Source organism: Aptenodytes patagonicus, chromosome 14, assembly GCF_965638725.1.
Source record: "Aptenodytes patagonicus chromosome 14, bAptPat1.pri.cur, whole genome shotgun sequence".
NCBI lineage: Eukaryota > Metazoa > Chordata > Aves > Sphenisciformes > Spheniscidae > Aptenodytes > Aptenodytes patagonicus.
In genome coordinates, this window is record NC_134962.1 from 787,565 (window position 1) to 803,765 (window position 16,201).

Consider the following 16,201-nt stretch of genomic DNA (forward strand, 5'->3'; position numbering starts at 1 on the left):
GGCCGGGCCGGGCCGGGGCCGGCCGCTGCCCTGTGCCTGCCGGGGGGGCCGGGGGGAGCGCCCGCCGTGTGTTCCCGAGGCGGCGGCTCCTCCCGGGGAGCTCCCCCCGTTCCCCCCCCCCGGGTGCCCCCGAGGCGGCGGCGGGCGGGCGGGCAGGGGCGGAGGCGGCGCCGGCTCCGTCCCCCCCCGGCGGGTGTGTGTGTGCAAGACCCCCGGAGAAAAAAAGCCCCGCGGGTGGTGCGGGAGGGCGGCGGCCCCCGGCGGGTCCTGCCCCGGCCCCCGCGGCACCGTGCCGGGCAGGGGCGCTCCGCCGCCCCCCGGCCCACGGAGCAGCTCCGGGCAGCTCCCGCTCCCGGCTCGGGGGATGCTACAGAGCACCGGGAAAAGGCAAAGCTGTGTGTGCATGTGAGTGTGTGCGTGTGTGCCATACATGCAGGCATGCAGTATTTGTGGCGGCTTCCCTCTTTTTAAATAAACACAGGCCAGCGTTGATAGGAACCGTCAGGACTGGTTTGTATTCAAGAACAGAGCACGGCTCGGAGTTCTCAGTTCTGAATTGGCCTAAAAGCATAGCAGAAGGAAGGTGTCTCTTACAGCTCTTTGGGATGTTGAAGGTACCTACTTGAAGGCAGAATTGTGTGATTTAGCAACCAGAAGTCATACAAAGACAATCAGTGTAAGAGCCAAAGCCCCAGATTTGGTACATCCTGACACAAACCACTGCTGCTCTGCACAGCTCTTCAATCCCCAGGCACGGGGGGCATCCAGGGCTCTCGGACGCTCTGCTCCCTGCTCAGGCTGAAGTCGTTTCCCCTGTCGTGTTCGTGGGCACGGGCTCAGGGACGGGAGCAGGGCTGGGATGGGGGACAGAACCAGGGACGGGTGGGATGGCCGCAGCGTGGGCCGCAAGCCACCAGGCCGGTCTTGATAACGAACACTTGTCCAGGGATTAGCGAGCGGCCAAAGGACACGCTGTGAAAACAAGCTGAGACGGGAGGAGGTACAGCTGGGTTGCTGGCTTGTTCGGAGGGAGGACGGCGCCAGGGAGGGCTTTGCGCTTGCTTCCCATTTCCTTGGGAGCAAGTGAGAGCCCTTTCATCGCCAGTACAGATCACAAGTGCTGCAAGGGCTCAGGCACCGGTGGTCATGCCAGGTGGGCAGAGGCTTGGCCGTGGGGAGCAGGGCTGGAGCGCCCAGCTGCAGCCCACTGCCTGGCTCCGGACCCGCAGGCACTGCCACAGCTCCGTGCAGGGCTGGCCCTCAGCTCAAACCTGGTCCAAGCCACCTGCCTGGGATCCCTAATGCAAATTGGGGCCTGCCGAGCCAGCTCCTCTCTTCCCCACCAGCAGCCAATTGCTCCTCTAACTGCGTTAGTTCACATACACCGCTTCAGCCTTTTTATAGTTTTCCTGAGTGTGAGGGGAGTATGAGCTCATGCTCTGACCTTCTTTAATTGCCTGGTTACCTCTGAAATGAGTCTAAGAACTTACTTGGGCTCATACACCTTCTGAAAGGCACAGGAGCCGGGCAAAGAGGGAGGCAGCGTGGCTGACCGGGTCCCACACCAGCAGGTAGGATCCCTCTGCGGCACCGGTGAGCAGGAGGGGAAGGATGCGAAGCCAAGCCCAGTGGGACCCCACCACCCCGGCACCATGGAGTGCCTGAGGGCAGCAGCTCCCAGCCTGGGCCCTGGGGTGCTCTTATCAGCTGTGCTAAACTAGCCCACCCTGCATACGCACCCGGCATGGCTGGATCCAACCCTATGTCCCTGTAGCACCCCAAAGCAGCTCCCCGTGCCCTCCTGCTGCCCTGAGACAGCAAGGCTTGGAGATGGGAGTAGGGGTGCTGGGGACCAAGCTTACCCAGCAAAGGGCAGAGCTCCTGGGGGCCTCCTGGGTGCCCCTGCTGCCCCGGTGCCCCTGACCCCATGAGCTCACCCTCCTCTTTTGCTCCTTTTCTCCATGTCCTGTTTGTCCCGAGTAGCTGCTGGGACAGGCTGCATGTGGCCTCCTGCCCTGCCCCTCTGCCGGCACAGAGCCACCATTCAGATCCCCCAGGCTCTGCCCGAGGTCACCATTCCTGCATTTTTATTTTTACTTTTCTGAAAAATCATCCCCCTCAGCTCTCTGCATCCCCTTTTGTCTCCCGCGAGGCTCCCAGACCTTGTGTCACGAGCTGGCGTGCTGCGAGAGGAGCCCGCCTGTCTGGGGGTGATGGCAGCCCTCAGCGGGTGGAGAAGACGCTCTGGCTGCAGTGCTGGTCCCTGGGGGACCCCTGGGACATCACTGGGATGTTAGGGCGAGGTGGTGAGCCCAGCATCGGGGACAGTCTCTGGGGCTGGGCTCCTGCTGGGAGCCTCATTGCTTGCAGCCATGTCCCTGCACCCAGGGTCCTCGTCTGCCGGGCACAGCGGCTCGCTGTGCCCCACAGAGCTCCTGCTTTTTTAGCTCTTGTGTCCCCGGCTGCCTGTTTTTGATGCAGTGGTCAGGGCTGGCGTCAGCAGTGACCCTGCGCTGGCAGAGAGCCCTCCCGGCTCCAGGAACAGCCGGGGCTGGGTCACACTGATCCTGCAGCTGGGAAAACAACAGCGGAGGAGCCCCTGCATGTCCCCTGGCTGTATTTTTAGATGCTGCTGGATCAAAGGTTGTCAGGGACTTGCAGATGATGGTGGGTAGTGTCAGGCTGCCAGCGATCGTGCACACGTGGGAGTGGACAGGAGCCGCAGCTCCCCCGCATCTCGATGCTGACAGTAGTTTTGCTGAGCTCTGGGTGAAGTCCCTGCGGGTCTAGGGACAACCATGGTGGCCACAGGTCCTGGTCAAGAGCCTGGTTCTGTTGGTGGCAGTGAACTTGTCTTGGCTGGAAATGGATAGGGGGAGGTTTTATTTCTGGCTGTGGATTTCTCTTTTCCAAGTTTCCTCCAAAACCAGCCAGGTTGCTCTCACTTTTCTTGCCGAATCCCCTGGGTTTTCCCCTGCGTTTCCCCAGCAGAGTGTTTGCCAGCCCACAGCTCTGCCCTGCAGCTGCAAATGAAAACCTGATGATCGGCAGCTGCAATGCCTCTGGCACCAGCACACGCTGCCCAGGCCCCGGGGAATTCCCCGAGGCAGTTGTGGCACCGCAGGCAACGGATGCCGATAGATTTCCTTGCAGAAGGCAAATGTGACTGGGTGTCCTTGCTCGCAGCCCAGGGAGCAGTAACGCCTGCCGCGCTGCCTTGCATCTGCCAAAGGCCGTCCCAGGGACAGCTGGGGTGCAGCCAGCCCTCGTCAGGTGCTTACCTGGGAAGGGGCTCGGTGTGGCAGCGGACCCAAGCTGGCGACTGCTGGGGATGGAGCAGAGCCACAGCCCAATGCCTGAGGTCCCCTGGGGAGCTACAGCACGTGATTGCAGGGTGGTTTGGGCCATTGCATCATGCAAGAGAGGCAGAAAGTGCTGTGGGCAGGATTGGGAACTGCTCATACGTGCTGAAGAGCGTGTGGGGCCAGAGGAAACCCTGACCTGGGGAGCGGGGGGTGGCTTGGGGACAGCAGGGAGGGGGTCCTGACCCACAGCCCTGGGTGGGGGACAGCCGGCAGCACAGGAGATGGACCTCCTGCAGCTCCCTGCCCTCCTGGCCTCTTGTCGGAAGATGGCCCTTTCCTGCACGTACAGCCTGGCAAACCCCAGCCCAGCTCCGGCAGCCCTGGGGGGACCAGTCCTTCCCCAGTGGAGCCACCTGTCAGGCGAAGTCTTTTCCGCTCCGAAGGGTCAGGTTGGGCAGGGCAGGATTTCATGCTCAACTCCCAGTTGTCATCCCTCACATGAAGCACTACCAGGACCAGCCCGCAGTGTCAGGTGTTAGATGCCGTTTCAGCTGTTCCTTGCCAAACATGGGAGTGTTTGGTCAGGGTTCATGCTGTTTGAAGGGTTTTTTCAGTTCAACTTTAAAATTTGCTCAAACTCAGAAGGAAGACTTTCTAGTTTTGCTTCCTCTCTGTGCTCCTCCCCATAAAATTTCATTTCTCCTCATGGAAGAGGTTCTGGTTCCTCAGTGCTTGTCCTGAATGTCTTAAATATTGTTTCGAAACAGCCCTGCTGAGATGCTGTGTCATAGATGGGACTGTTTGGGGAGCTTCTCCTCCGCACTGAGCAAGACCCAGCAAAGCGCTGATGACAGGCAGCGGCAAGGTCATGGCACCGCAGAGGCTGCAAGTGGGGATTTGGCCTTTTAACTTGCTCCTCTGCTCTTGGCTTCTTTTCTCTGGGCAAAATGAGCTCTGCCCATGGTCTCCTGGCCCCCAGAGATGGATTTGGGCCAGCACTGATGGGAGGATCGCAGCCCGTGGATGCTGTCTGGGTGCCAGTGGGACATGGCTCTTCCCTGGGCTGTTTGTCCCTCTCTGGCAGGCACCATCAACACCAGACCTGCTGGGTTGCTGTGTCCTTGTTTTCCTGCCCTGGGTCCAAGAGCTGATGACGACTCCGGTGCCGCTGTCCAAAGCTGTAGCCAGGCGTGCAAGTCTGGTGGGTGTTTACTGTGTGTCTGCCAGGCAGCCTGCAAGTGCCCCTGACTGAAACTCTGGGGAAGAAAGGCAGAGTGCATCCAAGAGCCCCGATCCTCCACATGCCAGGTTCCTCCAGCACAGACACCCTGGGCTCCGCTCGCCCTGTCCCTTGGGGCCTCCTGGGGCTACAGCGCCGCAGGGCATGGCCATGCTGGCGGCTGTGCTTGAGCAATAGCTGTGTTTCACAAGTGCATGGTTCAGGGATGTTGCCTCTGGCAACCAGGACTTCCTTGGATCCAGCATGAGATCTGCCTGCATCAGCTGCTGTGGGTTTCCTGTGCCTGGTCCTGCTGCTTCCCCAATGGGAAATGAAAGTTACTTAAATCATTTCTTCTTCCCTCACCTCTGTCCTGCAGCCTGCGGGGAGGGTCCGGCCAGCCCCTCTCTCCCCGCTGGGGATCACGGGGGTGCTGCCCCCTTGCCTCTGCCTGGCTGCATCCAGCTCCCACACCCGTCTCCAGATGTTGTGAGCCCAAGAGCTGTGGCATGCCAGGGCCCCAGAAGTTTTGCATCTGTGGCTTGCTCCTGGTGCGCTGGACGTCTCCTCCCATGCACGGCTGCTCTGTGACGGAGCCCCGTGCCTGGGGCTGGAGGCGCAGGGCACCCTGCTGATTTAGTTGCCCCCAGAGCCCCGCTGTGGCCGCCCAGTGCAGGCAGGTGCCCCTTCACCAGCCCTGCTGGGTGTGGGGGGACTCTGGGATCTGCTCGCGTGGGGTGAGAAGCCATGACTTGCTTTCTTTAGCCCTTGCTGTGCCCCAAGGCTGCTCTGTTGGTAACGTTACAACCGGTGCCTTTGGCAGTCTATGTTGTGATAGCAGCAGCTAATGCCCAGGAGCGCAGAGCAGACCGGGAGCCCTGTGGGATGGGGTGGGGGGCAGCAGGGCTGGCAGACAGCTTGGGGGCACCCCGGGCTGTTCCCAGCCTTTGTTCGGCAAAGGCAGAGCCGAGCAGGCAGAGCACACGGTGACAACATAGCCCCATCGAACACGGCTGGCAGAGCGGAACCTGTGCCCGCAGCAGGTCTGCTTCACTGAGCACCTCTGCTGAGTCCTCTGCTGCAGGCAGGGACTGTTTGCACCCGACGGAGAGCTGAAAACTGAGCTGTCGCCTCCCAGTTTCCTCCCTGCCTGCGAGGAAAGGTGTGCCATGCCATAGGTGCGGGTGTCACCAGTGCAGAGGAGTGGGGCGGTGGCCAAGCAGGAAGCCCTGGGGCTCTGGGGGACGCCCCGTGCGGGCTGCGGCAGTGGCTTTGCACGCCTCCCTCGCCCGCAGTTCCCGTTTTGGCACTGATATAAAGGTGTTGTGGGCAGGGAGAGCCTGGCAGCAGTGCGGCACCACGGGGCAGCCAGGATGGGAGCGCAGAGCCTGGCGGTGGCTTGTGGAGTGCTGGCTTTGTGCCTGGCACTCACCGGGGCCACTAACCCCGGCTTCGTGGTGAGGATCACCCAGGCGGGCTTGGACTATGGTGGGTTCAGCTTCTGATTTCCCTCCTTGCAGGTGTGCTGGTGGCCGAGGTGCAGAGCTGGGTGCTCGCTCGGAGAGTGTGGGGTCCTGGGGCAGGATGGGGGGAGCTTCGGCCATGGGTGCCAAATGCACCATCGCCTGGGGCTTCCCACTGGTGCACTCATCTGCCCCCAGCACGACCTTCATGGAGCCCCTGCAGAGGGGCCCGGCCCTGCGGGGGTCTCGGGGGGGCTGCGCCCAGGTGGTGTCCGGGGAGGCGCAGGGCTGGCAGGGTGGGAGGGTTCTGCTCTCATGGCACGTGTCTGGGCAGCCGAGCCCTGAGCCCTGGGGGAATGAGCTACCGAGGAGAGGAGGTGGGGAGCTGCAGGGGAGGGCAGTGACGGAGATGGATGGGCCCCACGCTGGTTTTATTGAGGCAGGCAGAGCCCCGGCTCCAGCAGAGCGCTGTTATGGATTGAAATACACTGTGTGAGAAACAGCTCATTTACCCGGCAGTTCTGCCAGCCGCGCGGGAGAGGACGTGACTCCCCTTCCCAGACGGATGCAGGGATGCAGCACCCCCTCACACTGTGCTGCTCTCTGGGACGTGTGCTCCATCTGGCTTTGCCTGCCGGCGCTGGACATGGAGCGGCGTGGTGCCCAGGACCTCCTGAACACCTCGCACAGTGCCCAGCCCAGAGAGCGAGCACTGGGACCTCTTCCTCCTTTCCGTGCAGCCTGGCCACCACTTTCCCCTGGGGCAAGCGGGCAGCTTAGCCACTGTGCTCACAGGGCTCTCTGCATGGAGATTAGCTTTAAAGATAGCCTGGGAGGTGGGAAGCAGCCAGGCCATTGCCTGGATGTTTCCTTTAACCCTTTCGCTGTGCGCCCGGTGCATGCTCCCAGCTCCTGCAGAAAGCATGTGGTGGTGATGCTCTCCCTCTGCCCCTGCAGCCCATCAGCAGGGGATCAAGGTCCTGGAGAAGGAGCTGGCCCAGCTGAAGCTGCCGGACATCTCGGGTGACTTTCGCATCCGGCATGTGGGCAAGGTGCGCTATGAGATCTCCAGGTGAGCCCTGCCAGCACCCCAGAGTGGCTCACTGCCCCCTGAGCCCACGCAAGGGGCAGGAGGGGTGGGGGAGGATGGGGAGCCCCCGGAGCAGCAAGGACCATCCTGTCCGCTCCACAGCTCCCTGAGATGTTGGCCCTGTCCTCGGTGCAGGCAGAGATGCTCCTGCTTTGCCCTCCTGCCCAAAGGGGAAAAAGGGAACTGGGGTGACGGCATTTGGTGCAGGCGGATTTTGCGCAATTGAAGCCCAGGCGGCGGAGGTGGCCTTGCCCACGGCAGCAGGGTGCCTGTCCCGCCCCATGGAGCAGGAGCCCAGCCCCTGCGGAGATGCCAGCTCCTTGCTGCCCCGCTGCACCTCTATGCTCCCACTGCTCAGGGTTTCGAGCTGCTGTTTGGGTGGCTGCAGGGACCACCTTTCCAAAGGTGCCGCTTTGCTGTGCGCGTCCCTGCCAGGCATCGCTTTGCTGTGGCAGGACGGGAGCTGGGGATGCTGCCGGCGCGGTGGCCCCACTCCCTCCCTCCCCAGCCGTGTGCGCGGGGGCAAGGCACCCCTTCTCAAGTGCCTTTTCTCTCATTATTTATTTATTTAATTTTTAGATTGGACCTTCGCAGTTTCCACTTGCCGTACTCGCGGATTTCCCTGGTCCCCAATGCGGGCCTGCAGGTCTCCATCTCCAACGCCTTCGCCGAGGTGGATGGGAACTGGCGGGTGAAGATACACTTCATGTGCGTGCCTGGCTCCCCCTCTCCCTGCTTGGACGCTTCACTCTGTGTCTCCCTCTCTGGGTCTGGACAGGTTTTTTCCCCTCTCCCTCTCCCTTGTGTCTGGGCAGCTGCTCTCTCCAGATGTGCTGACTTGTCTTTCCTGCAGCTGGGCTGCAGCCACTGTATTCCCGATGCACGTCTGGGAGCCCCTCACCCTGCGGGAGCCCTGCCAGATCTCCCTCCATGCCGGGAGTTCTCAGAGCTGGCCAGGCAGTGTTCATCCTGCTTGCAAGTGGCTGGGGAGACAACGTGAAAGCCATCTCCCCTCTTGTGGAACCTGGGGGTGTGAGGGACAGTCCCTCCCACTTGCTTGCACTGGGGAGCACCTTCCTGAGCACTCGCAGGGACAGACCTGAGCTGGGACTGGGGGTGGGCAGACGTCGCTGCCACTTGTACAGCCACTGAGATGGATAAAGCAGAGTAGGAGGCAAGAACAAGGTGGACGATGGAGGAGCTGTGCATCAGCTCTCCTCTCTCCCATCTCCCTCACTTGCTCTCGACCCTCTCTATTTAAAGGTTACCTCTCCTAGTCTATGTTCCAGTGAAATTTGGTTTCCCTGAGTTTAAAAACTTTCCTGGTCTCTTCTGGATGCTCAGTACAAGGGAGAGCCTGAGCTAGATAGGTCCGTCCCAAAGCTGATTTGGGGTCCCTTCACCAGGACTTGGCACTGAGAAATGTCCCTTCCTCGTCCTCCTCTCCCTGCAGCCGGGACCATGGTTCGTTTGACCTGAAGGTGGAGAACATCTATATCAAAATCAACCTGAAGCTGGGCAGCGATGCCTCCGGGAAACCCACCATTGACACCTCTGACTGCAGCACCCGCATCTCCAAAGTCCGGGTACACTTTTCGGGCAAGTTTGGGTACGTAACTTTACCGTGCAGGCCTAGAAACGCTGTGTGTTAGCCTGTCCGCCATGGGACGTGGCTTCCAGGCCCTGGTGCAAGAAATAAGATGTTGGCATATCTGCAGTCCCTTGGAGGCTGCCCCTTCTGCCCGCAGGCTGCCTGCACTGGCACACCAGACACACTAGTCAGCTGTCTCTGGACGCTTGTGATATGCTTCTCATCCAGAGATGCAACTGAATGAACTTAAATCTGGCCTGAATTTGTCCTGCTGTGGCTGCACATTTAAGGGAGATTTAAGGCAGTCACTAGACTTGCGTGCACATGGTTTACAAGCAGGTCCATTTGCAAATGTAAACCCTGAGGCAAAGCCAGGCACCAAACTGGTATGGGAATGATGTTCCCCAGTGTTCCGGAATCTCTAGTGTCTCCCTTTCCTGGCAAATACTTCTGCAGCAGCCTCTGAGCTAAAGAAGGAATCCTCTCTTTTTTTCTCTGCAGATGGCTTTATAACCTCTTCCATAGTGCTATTGAGTCCAGGTTCCGGAAGATCCTGGAGAACAAGGTACGTGAGTGAAGGAGAGCAGAGCTCTGGGTTTTTCTGGTGGTCTTTAGCCCTCACTTGTAGCTGATGTGCTAGAAGGATCAGAGGACATGTAGGGATTTAACTAGAGCCAGAGCACACGGGCACGTTGCCGTTTCGGTGAAAACCAGAGGAATGGGCATTGCTAACTGCAGTCTCTGCAGCATCGCGTAGCTTGGGCTGAATTCGAAACCTGCAGCCTTTGCCAAAGCCCAGCGTAATTGGTTCCTAATTAACAAAGACTTTTCCTTCCATGTGGTCAGTTAATTAGATCTTATGCCTCGGCCAAACTCACTGTAACAGAGGAAACCTGATCAGAGCTGTCCTTTAAATGGCCGCACTCCTGTGTGCTTCAGGGAGCAAGGGGGGAGAAATTCTCATTTCTGGATTTCAGATGCTTGCCGTCTTGTTTTAACGGGATGCATCAGGGAGGCCCTGGTACCGTCCACCTGGTACAAAAGCCAACATACAGGAGACCTGCAGCAAGACATGGAAACAAGCTGTTAGCTATAATTACTACAAGCCTAACTGGCACGAGTTACAGCCTCCCTGGATGTGAACCTTGCTCAGGAAGGAAGCAGTTGGAGAACAGGCAAATCCCACTCTCGCAGCAGATCCCACCCTGCCTGGGCGCTATTCCCGATGCCAGGTAGTGGCTTTCCCGAGGCCCCTGGGAGTGGTGGCAGCAGATGGGCTGGCAGCAGGAGTGAAGCTGGGGCTCAGACGCCTTTTCTGCTGTTTTGCCTCCTGGAAGGAGCGCAGTTCTGGGACTCTGAGGGGACTTCTGCTCCTCCTGCAGCATGTCCGACTCCCCTTTGCCCAATGCACATTTCTCAGTGTCTTTCTCCATGTGTGAGATGGCGCCAGGGGCGATGGGCAGGAAAGGGCAGGGGCTGGGAGTGTGCTGCACCGGGACCCCAAGGCACAGCCTGGTCCCAACCCAGCTCCGGCCCTGGCAGCCCACGTCTGCCTCCTGCTCTCGCTGCAAGAGCATGGACAGTCCTCGTGCCCCAGTGCCAGGGGCACCCGGTCGCTGGGAGATCCCGGTCACTGGGATCAGGGCTGCGTTTGTCCGTCTGCAGCTCCGTCCTCCCAGGCAGCGATGGGGCATTTCCAGGACAGACAGACAAATATCGGCTGGGCACAGGGAAAAGCAGCAACCCTCTGTCAATAAGGCCATCCCAAGGCTCTGTCCCTCCTCTTCCTCCCTGGCGCTGCACAGCCAGCAGCTACATTGCTGTTAGCATGGTTGCTGCTCCTTCGTCGGAGCTCTGCATCTCGCTATCAGCTGCTGCAGGCTGGATGCCCGGTCAGACAGATGATGGCCTGATCCTGCCTGGCGGTTTCTGGCTATTATGGGGAAAGCATTGGAAGAGAGCTTGTGCAGATTATCTCAGCCATTTGCAGGACTGTGCCCTGCAGTAAATTTTTGGGGTCAGTGTTTAGCCTGCAATTAAATCCTCCACTAATGCTGAGGCTTCACCCGTGGGTGACAGCAGCAGAGGGATTTGCTTTTCTGTCCTGGCAGCACAGAGCTGTAGGAACTCAGGATAGCTCTGCTTTGTCGGTGCAATTAGTGCTCCTGCCCCTGCGGGGGTGGGCTAACTCCTTCAGTTGCTCTGCTTGGGCTAAGCCTTGGCTGCTCAGTACAATTCATTCCAGCATGGGCCATAGGAAAAATCTGAGGGCACACGTGAGATTCCTTCCAAGGGCCTCCATGGAGCTGAACTGTGGGTGGGGAGCTTGCTGCAAGCAGATGTTTGCAGGTATAAACCCTGCTTTTATCTTGGACGCTTAATTAATGTGCTGCCTGATGAGTAGAGACAAACGTCATTGTGTGCTCTTTTATTTAAGCAGGCTTTTGCAAGGAATAAAAACGGCACCGGGCAGCAAGGCAGAGAGCGCGGCTGAGGCTTTGACCCGGGGGATGTGAACCATCCGCCCTCGGCAGAGCTGCTCTTGCTCAGCTTCGCTGCCTTTCTTTCCCGCAGGTCTGTGAGAACGTGGTCAGCTCTGTGCGCAGCGAGCTCCAGCCGTACCTCCGGACCCTGCCAGGTACGAGGTGGGGGCTGCACAGGGTTTTAGGAGCGTTTCTTCCTAGCATTTCCCAGCCATGAGGACAGTGCTTTACCTTGTGCCCACTCCCCATTCCCTTGTATTTCTGCACCCAAGTTGAGAGCTGGGGAACACTGTATCAGCAGAGACTTGTCACTGTGCACCCTGTCCGGCCGCGCACGCAGCCTCCAACAAGCTGTGCCCCGGAGCTGGCGGGAGCACGGCCTGCCTTAGTCAGGGGACCCAGACCGTTCCTCAGGTCCAGGAGTTAGTCTGCATGGCTGAGAAACAGAGTCGGGAGGGAAATGTGATTTTTGCTTCTAAACAGAAGCAAGCGCACATGAAGCTGGTACTGAGCTGTGCACCGGGAAGCCGGGGAACAGCACTGCCTGGATGTCAGCGGAGGCAATCTGCTCCCGGCTGTCCTGTGCCATCTCCCTCTCGCTCATCCGTCTGTCCCATGTTTTACAGTCACAGCCAGGATAGATGCCATGGCTGGCATCGATTACTCCTTGGTGGCACCCCCAACTACTACCGCCCAGTCCCTGGATGTGGACCTGAAGGTGAGAGGCTGCCCTGGGAAGCTGATGCCATTGCTGCAGGCGGGTGGGGAACCAGGTTTAGGTACCTCCTGCAAATGCTGTTTCCCAGCTCAGGTCAGCAGGTGAGTCCCACTGCCCTCTGCTCTCCTGCTTCATGTCTCTCTCTCTCCTCCCAGGGTGAATTCTTCTCCCTGGCCCACCGCTCCGCCGTCCCCTTCCCTCCGCTAGCGCTGGCCTTTCCCCCGGATCACGACCGCATGGTTTACTTCGGGGCCTCCAGCTACTTCTTCAACACAGCCGGCTTTGCCTACCATGGAGCCGGGGCACTGGTCTTCGAAATCACAGACTCCCTGGTGAGCAGCGCAGGTGGGATGGTGGCTGTCCCCGCGCCTCCGGGCAGGGGGTTCAATTTGCACAGGAGCTCTGGCAGCAGCCTGTGGTCTCGGAGGGTTCCCCCGGCTTCCCCGGCGAGCTGCCCGGAGGCTGAGAGCTGGGGGCTGTGGGATGGGGCTGCGGCCGTCCGGCACGGCAGCGCGTTGGGGCGGGAAGGCTGATCTCGCCGCGGGCTCAGCCGCACCGTATTGCCCCGGTGTGACTGTTCTCCCCCCGCAGATCCCAAAGGGCATTGACTTCCACTTGAACACCTCCACCTTCTCAGCCTTCATTCCCCAGGTGAGTGGTCCAGCCCTGCCTCCCCGGAGCTCCTGCCATGCACAGCTCGGGGTTTGCTCTGTGCAAGGTGGTCTCCCCCAGGAACGGGGGTTTGTGCCGCTGTCCCTACCCTCTCCCTGCTCCTCTGCAGCTAGAGAAGATGTACCCAGACATGCTGATGAAGCTCAGGCTGTCCGCCTCCTCCGCCCCATTCCTGAACATCGGACCAGGGGGGCTCTCACTCAAGCCTGTTGTGGATATTCAGGCTTACGCCATCCTCCCCAACTCCAGCCTGGCTCCTCTCTTCCTCCTCAGCCTGGTGAGTTCAGGCACAGCCTGCGGTGGTGACTGTGGTCCTGGCTGGGCAGCTGCCAGTGCAGCCGCAGCTCTGGCTGATGCGGTGAGGTCGGTGAGCTCTCTCCTGCATCTCAGCAGGGCAAAGATGGGAGTTTGAGCTGTGCCCCCTCCTCCTGCTGTGTTCATCAATGCTGAGCCATTGCTGCCGAGCTCCTGCCAGGAGAGGTGCCGGACACTGTCTGAAACCAGCCCAGTCCTGGTGCAGTGGGGGTGTCCCCAACAGAAAAATACCTGAGCTGACAAATGCCAGGTTTAATGCTGCGTGCCATCATGCCCCTGGACGGGCAGCGGTCCCACTGCGTTTTGGCTGGTCAGAGCCGTTCCCCTGGGTGTCTGGTTTGGGGTGAGGTGGGATGAGCATTGCCAGAGCTCTGCACTCTCTCCCCAGACAGGCAACGTGTCTGCCGTCATCGATGTGAAATCCGGCCACATAGTTGGAAGCCTGAAGGTGGGCAGGTATGGAGGGGGAGCAGTGCAGGGCGCTGGCTGGGGGTTGCTTCTGTTCTGGGCTCCCAGGGACAGAGGTGAGGTGGGGAGGCCCTGGGGATGGGGACTTGGTGCGGAGGGGATGAACTGGGGCTGGAGGGAGTGGGAACGGTACGGCCATCGACAGGCAGCACTGAGGTGGGAACTGCTCCCTCCATTGGGACAGCCTTCACAGCACCACTTCTGTCTCTGCGCAGGATGAAGCTCTCTCTGAAGCATTCGGATGTTGGCACTTTCCAGGTATGCTATCCTTGACCATGACCAGAGCCCCCACAGCATGGAGGCGAGAGCCTGATGGGGGCCAAGGAGAGGGCTCATTCCCCCCCTGCCCCCCAACACGGGACCTGGGGGTGCACCCAGGACCCCACGCTGACCCCATGGACGCCTCCTGCCTCAGCCTGTGAGACTGGGAGAGGATGCAGAGCCAGATGCCATTGCCTTTCTCACCCCTACGCTTCCTACCTCGCCAGCGTAGCCAGGCAAAGCCACTGGCCTCTGGCGAAACGTGTGCCCATCCCAGCTCCTCATCTCTTTTTCTTCTCCTAATTATCCTCCAGTGCCTGGTCACCTGCTGTCCCACAGGCTAAAGCTCTTTTCTGTCCCCCTCTCTCCGCTCCCCAGGTGCGAATGCTGCAGTCCATAATGAACGTATTTGCTTCCAGTATCCTGCTCCCGCGTCTTAATGGTGAGAATCTGCTGGGGGGAATGGGGGTGCTGGGATAGTTGCCGGCCAGGTTGCTCCGTCCAAGCAGGCCCAGCTCAATAATTAAATCCCTGTTGCCAAGCCTGATCTGTGGATAAAGCCTGCAGTGAGTGCAGGAGACGGCAGTAAAAGCGCCCGGCACAGGCAGGCTGCGGGCAGCAGTGTGTGGGAGCCTTTCTCAGTGCTGTGACATGCATCCAGCAGTGAACACAATGGAAAAAATGAGCACGACGCACATCCTAATGCTTTCCAGACCCTCTCCCCTGCTCGCTGCTTCTCATGACTCCCCAGCAAATGGGGCCAGAGCGGGGCTGGTGGCTGCCAGGGGCCCGGTGGGGTGGCACAGCACAACGTGCAGCCCCCAGCCCCTCTGTGGAGCTTGGGAGGAATTTCCTCTGCCGACCCTGGGAGCAGCGGGGGTGAAGAAAGGGCCGGGCGGAGGAGGTGGCCGCCTGCTTTGCATGGCCCGTGCTCCCTCTTGCTCCCGTTCCCATCCCAATGCGGCCACGTGTGTTGTCTCTTCCAGCCAGGTTAGATCAGGGCTTCCCTCTGCCGCTGCCGGACAGAATACAGCTCTCCAATATCCTCGTGCGGTTTCACCAGGTGAGTGAGGAGGGGGAACAGCCAGCCCTGGCCAGAGCCCATCCTGCCGCGGCCGAGCCCCCGCCTGCCGGCATGGCGTGCAAAGCCAGTTCGCCCGCCCATGGTGGGCGGCAGCGGACAGGCGGGTACGCTCTGCCGTGATCCCAGCGGCACAGCTGCAAACTGGAGCCTCGCTTTTCCCATCTGCACAGTAGGGGTCTGGGCTCTGCACCCGCAAGGGGCAACCGGAATTTAAGAATTCTCCAGTTCTTAAACCTAGGGCCTGAATTTCCCACAACGCTTTTGATAGCACGCGCAGCGTGGCAGCAGCGTTAGCCCTGAGCCCCCGCCTGCCCCGGCCGGCAGTGCCTGGCGGGGTGCTGCGTGTGAGTGCGGAGCAGCTGCTGCTGGACACATCTGCCTGTGGCGGGACAGGCAGCGCCCGCCAGACTCGGTGGAAGGAGCCCTGCCCTGTCCTGGGGAGCGGAGAAAGCCCCTGTCGCGGGAGGCCTTGGGGAAGCCCCAGAGGGGTGCCACTATGGCGATGCTGAATATTTATTCAGTGGGGCACGGCTGTGAAGTGTCTTCGGAGCCCTTCCAGGGCTAACGTTAGGCACAGGGGCTGGCAGAACCACGCGTGCCCATCCACCCTCCCTCCCTGCGATGTGGTGGGTGCGGGGGAGCACAGCTGCCCGCAACAGAAAGCGCCCGCCAGGGCCCGTCACAGCCCCACGCTTTCTCTTTTTCTCCCAGAATTTCCTGCTGCTGGGAGCAGATGTTCACTATCAGCCCCGGGGATGAAGACAAGGCGACGAGAGGGACCTCGAGCACCAAAAATGCCCCCTTCGCCCCCTTCCCTCCCCCCGGCCCCGCCGCCGGAGCTGAAGACCACCGGTTCTGCCACAGCCTCTCCCCACCTGCCTCGGCCTGCACCGCGTCCGGGGGCAGAGGCACCGCCGGCGGCCGAACCCCACGTCCCCCAGCCGGGGCCTCGCCCAGCGCTACCGAGGGCTGGGCGCCCCTGACCCCCCCACCCCCCAACCCCACCCTGGCCCCCTCCCCTCCCGCTCCTGCTGTGTCGGAGGCAGCTGGCGGCAATAAAGGCGGCTGGGGCGGCTGTGGTGGTGCTGTCGCTGTCTGAGCCTGCGGTGCCTTCCCCGGGCCCTTCGCGCCGGGCCCGGCGTCTGCTCGGGAGCGGCCGCAGGGTGCCAGGAGCCCCCCCCCTCCCCGGGGGAGGGCGGGCGCCCAGGAACGCCCGTTTCCGCTATTTTTATCCCTGCGGTCGTGGCAAAGCACCACGGACCATCACGTTTTCACCGTTATTTCACTTTTCCGTGGCGGGGCCGTGCCCGGCCGCCCGCGGGGTCCCCGCCTCCGCCCGGCAGCGGGGCGGGCCCGGCGGAACTGCGGCGGCGCGGAACGCAGCGCCGAGGGGCGGGGGCGCGGCGGGGACCGCTTTGGCGGCGCGCGGCGGGGCCGCCCCCTCGCCGTTGGCGCCCCTTCCCGCCCCGTCCGTCCCGCAAAGCGCTCCGCCGGCCGTCGCCGTGGCAACGCGGCCTGGCCCCGGGGCCTGG

The 16,201-nt window shown here is 61.0% G+C and overlaps 1 protein-coding gene across 1 annotated transcript; it reads left to right on the forward strand.

Moving 5' to 3' along the window:
• The first annotated feature begins 5,875 nt into the window (after positions 1-5,875).
• LOC143166868 (bactericidal permeability-increasing protein-like) lies at positions 5,876-15,744 on the forward strand. The gene is made up of 15 exons (XM_076351679.1): positions 5,876-6,012; positions 6,945-7,059; positions 7,657-7,785; positions 8,531-8,686; positions 9,170-9,233; positions 11,243-11,306; positions 11,778-11,869; positions 12,025-12,201; positions 12,461-12,520; positions 12,651-12,818; positions 13,245-13,312; positions 13,540-13,582; positions 13,964-14,027; positions 14,572-14,648; positions 15,381-15,744. The coding sequence occupies exons 1-15, from the start codon at positions 5,898-5,900 to the stop codon at positions 15,426-15,428; spliced, it is 1,440 nt and encodes a 479-aa protein (XP_076207794.1). The 5' UTR covers positions 5,876-5,897; the 3' UTR covers positions 15,429-15,744.
• The last annotated feature ends 457 nt before the right edge of the window (positions 15,745-16,201 follow it).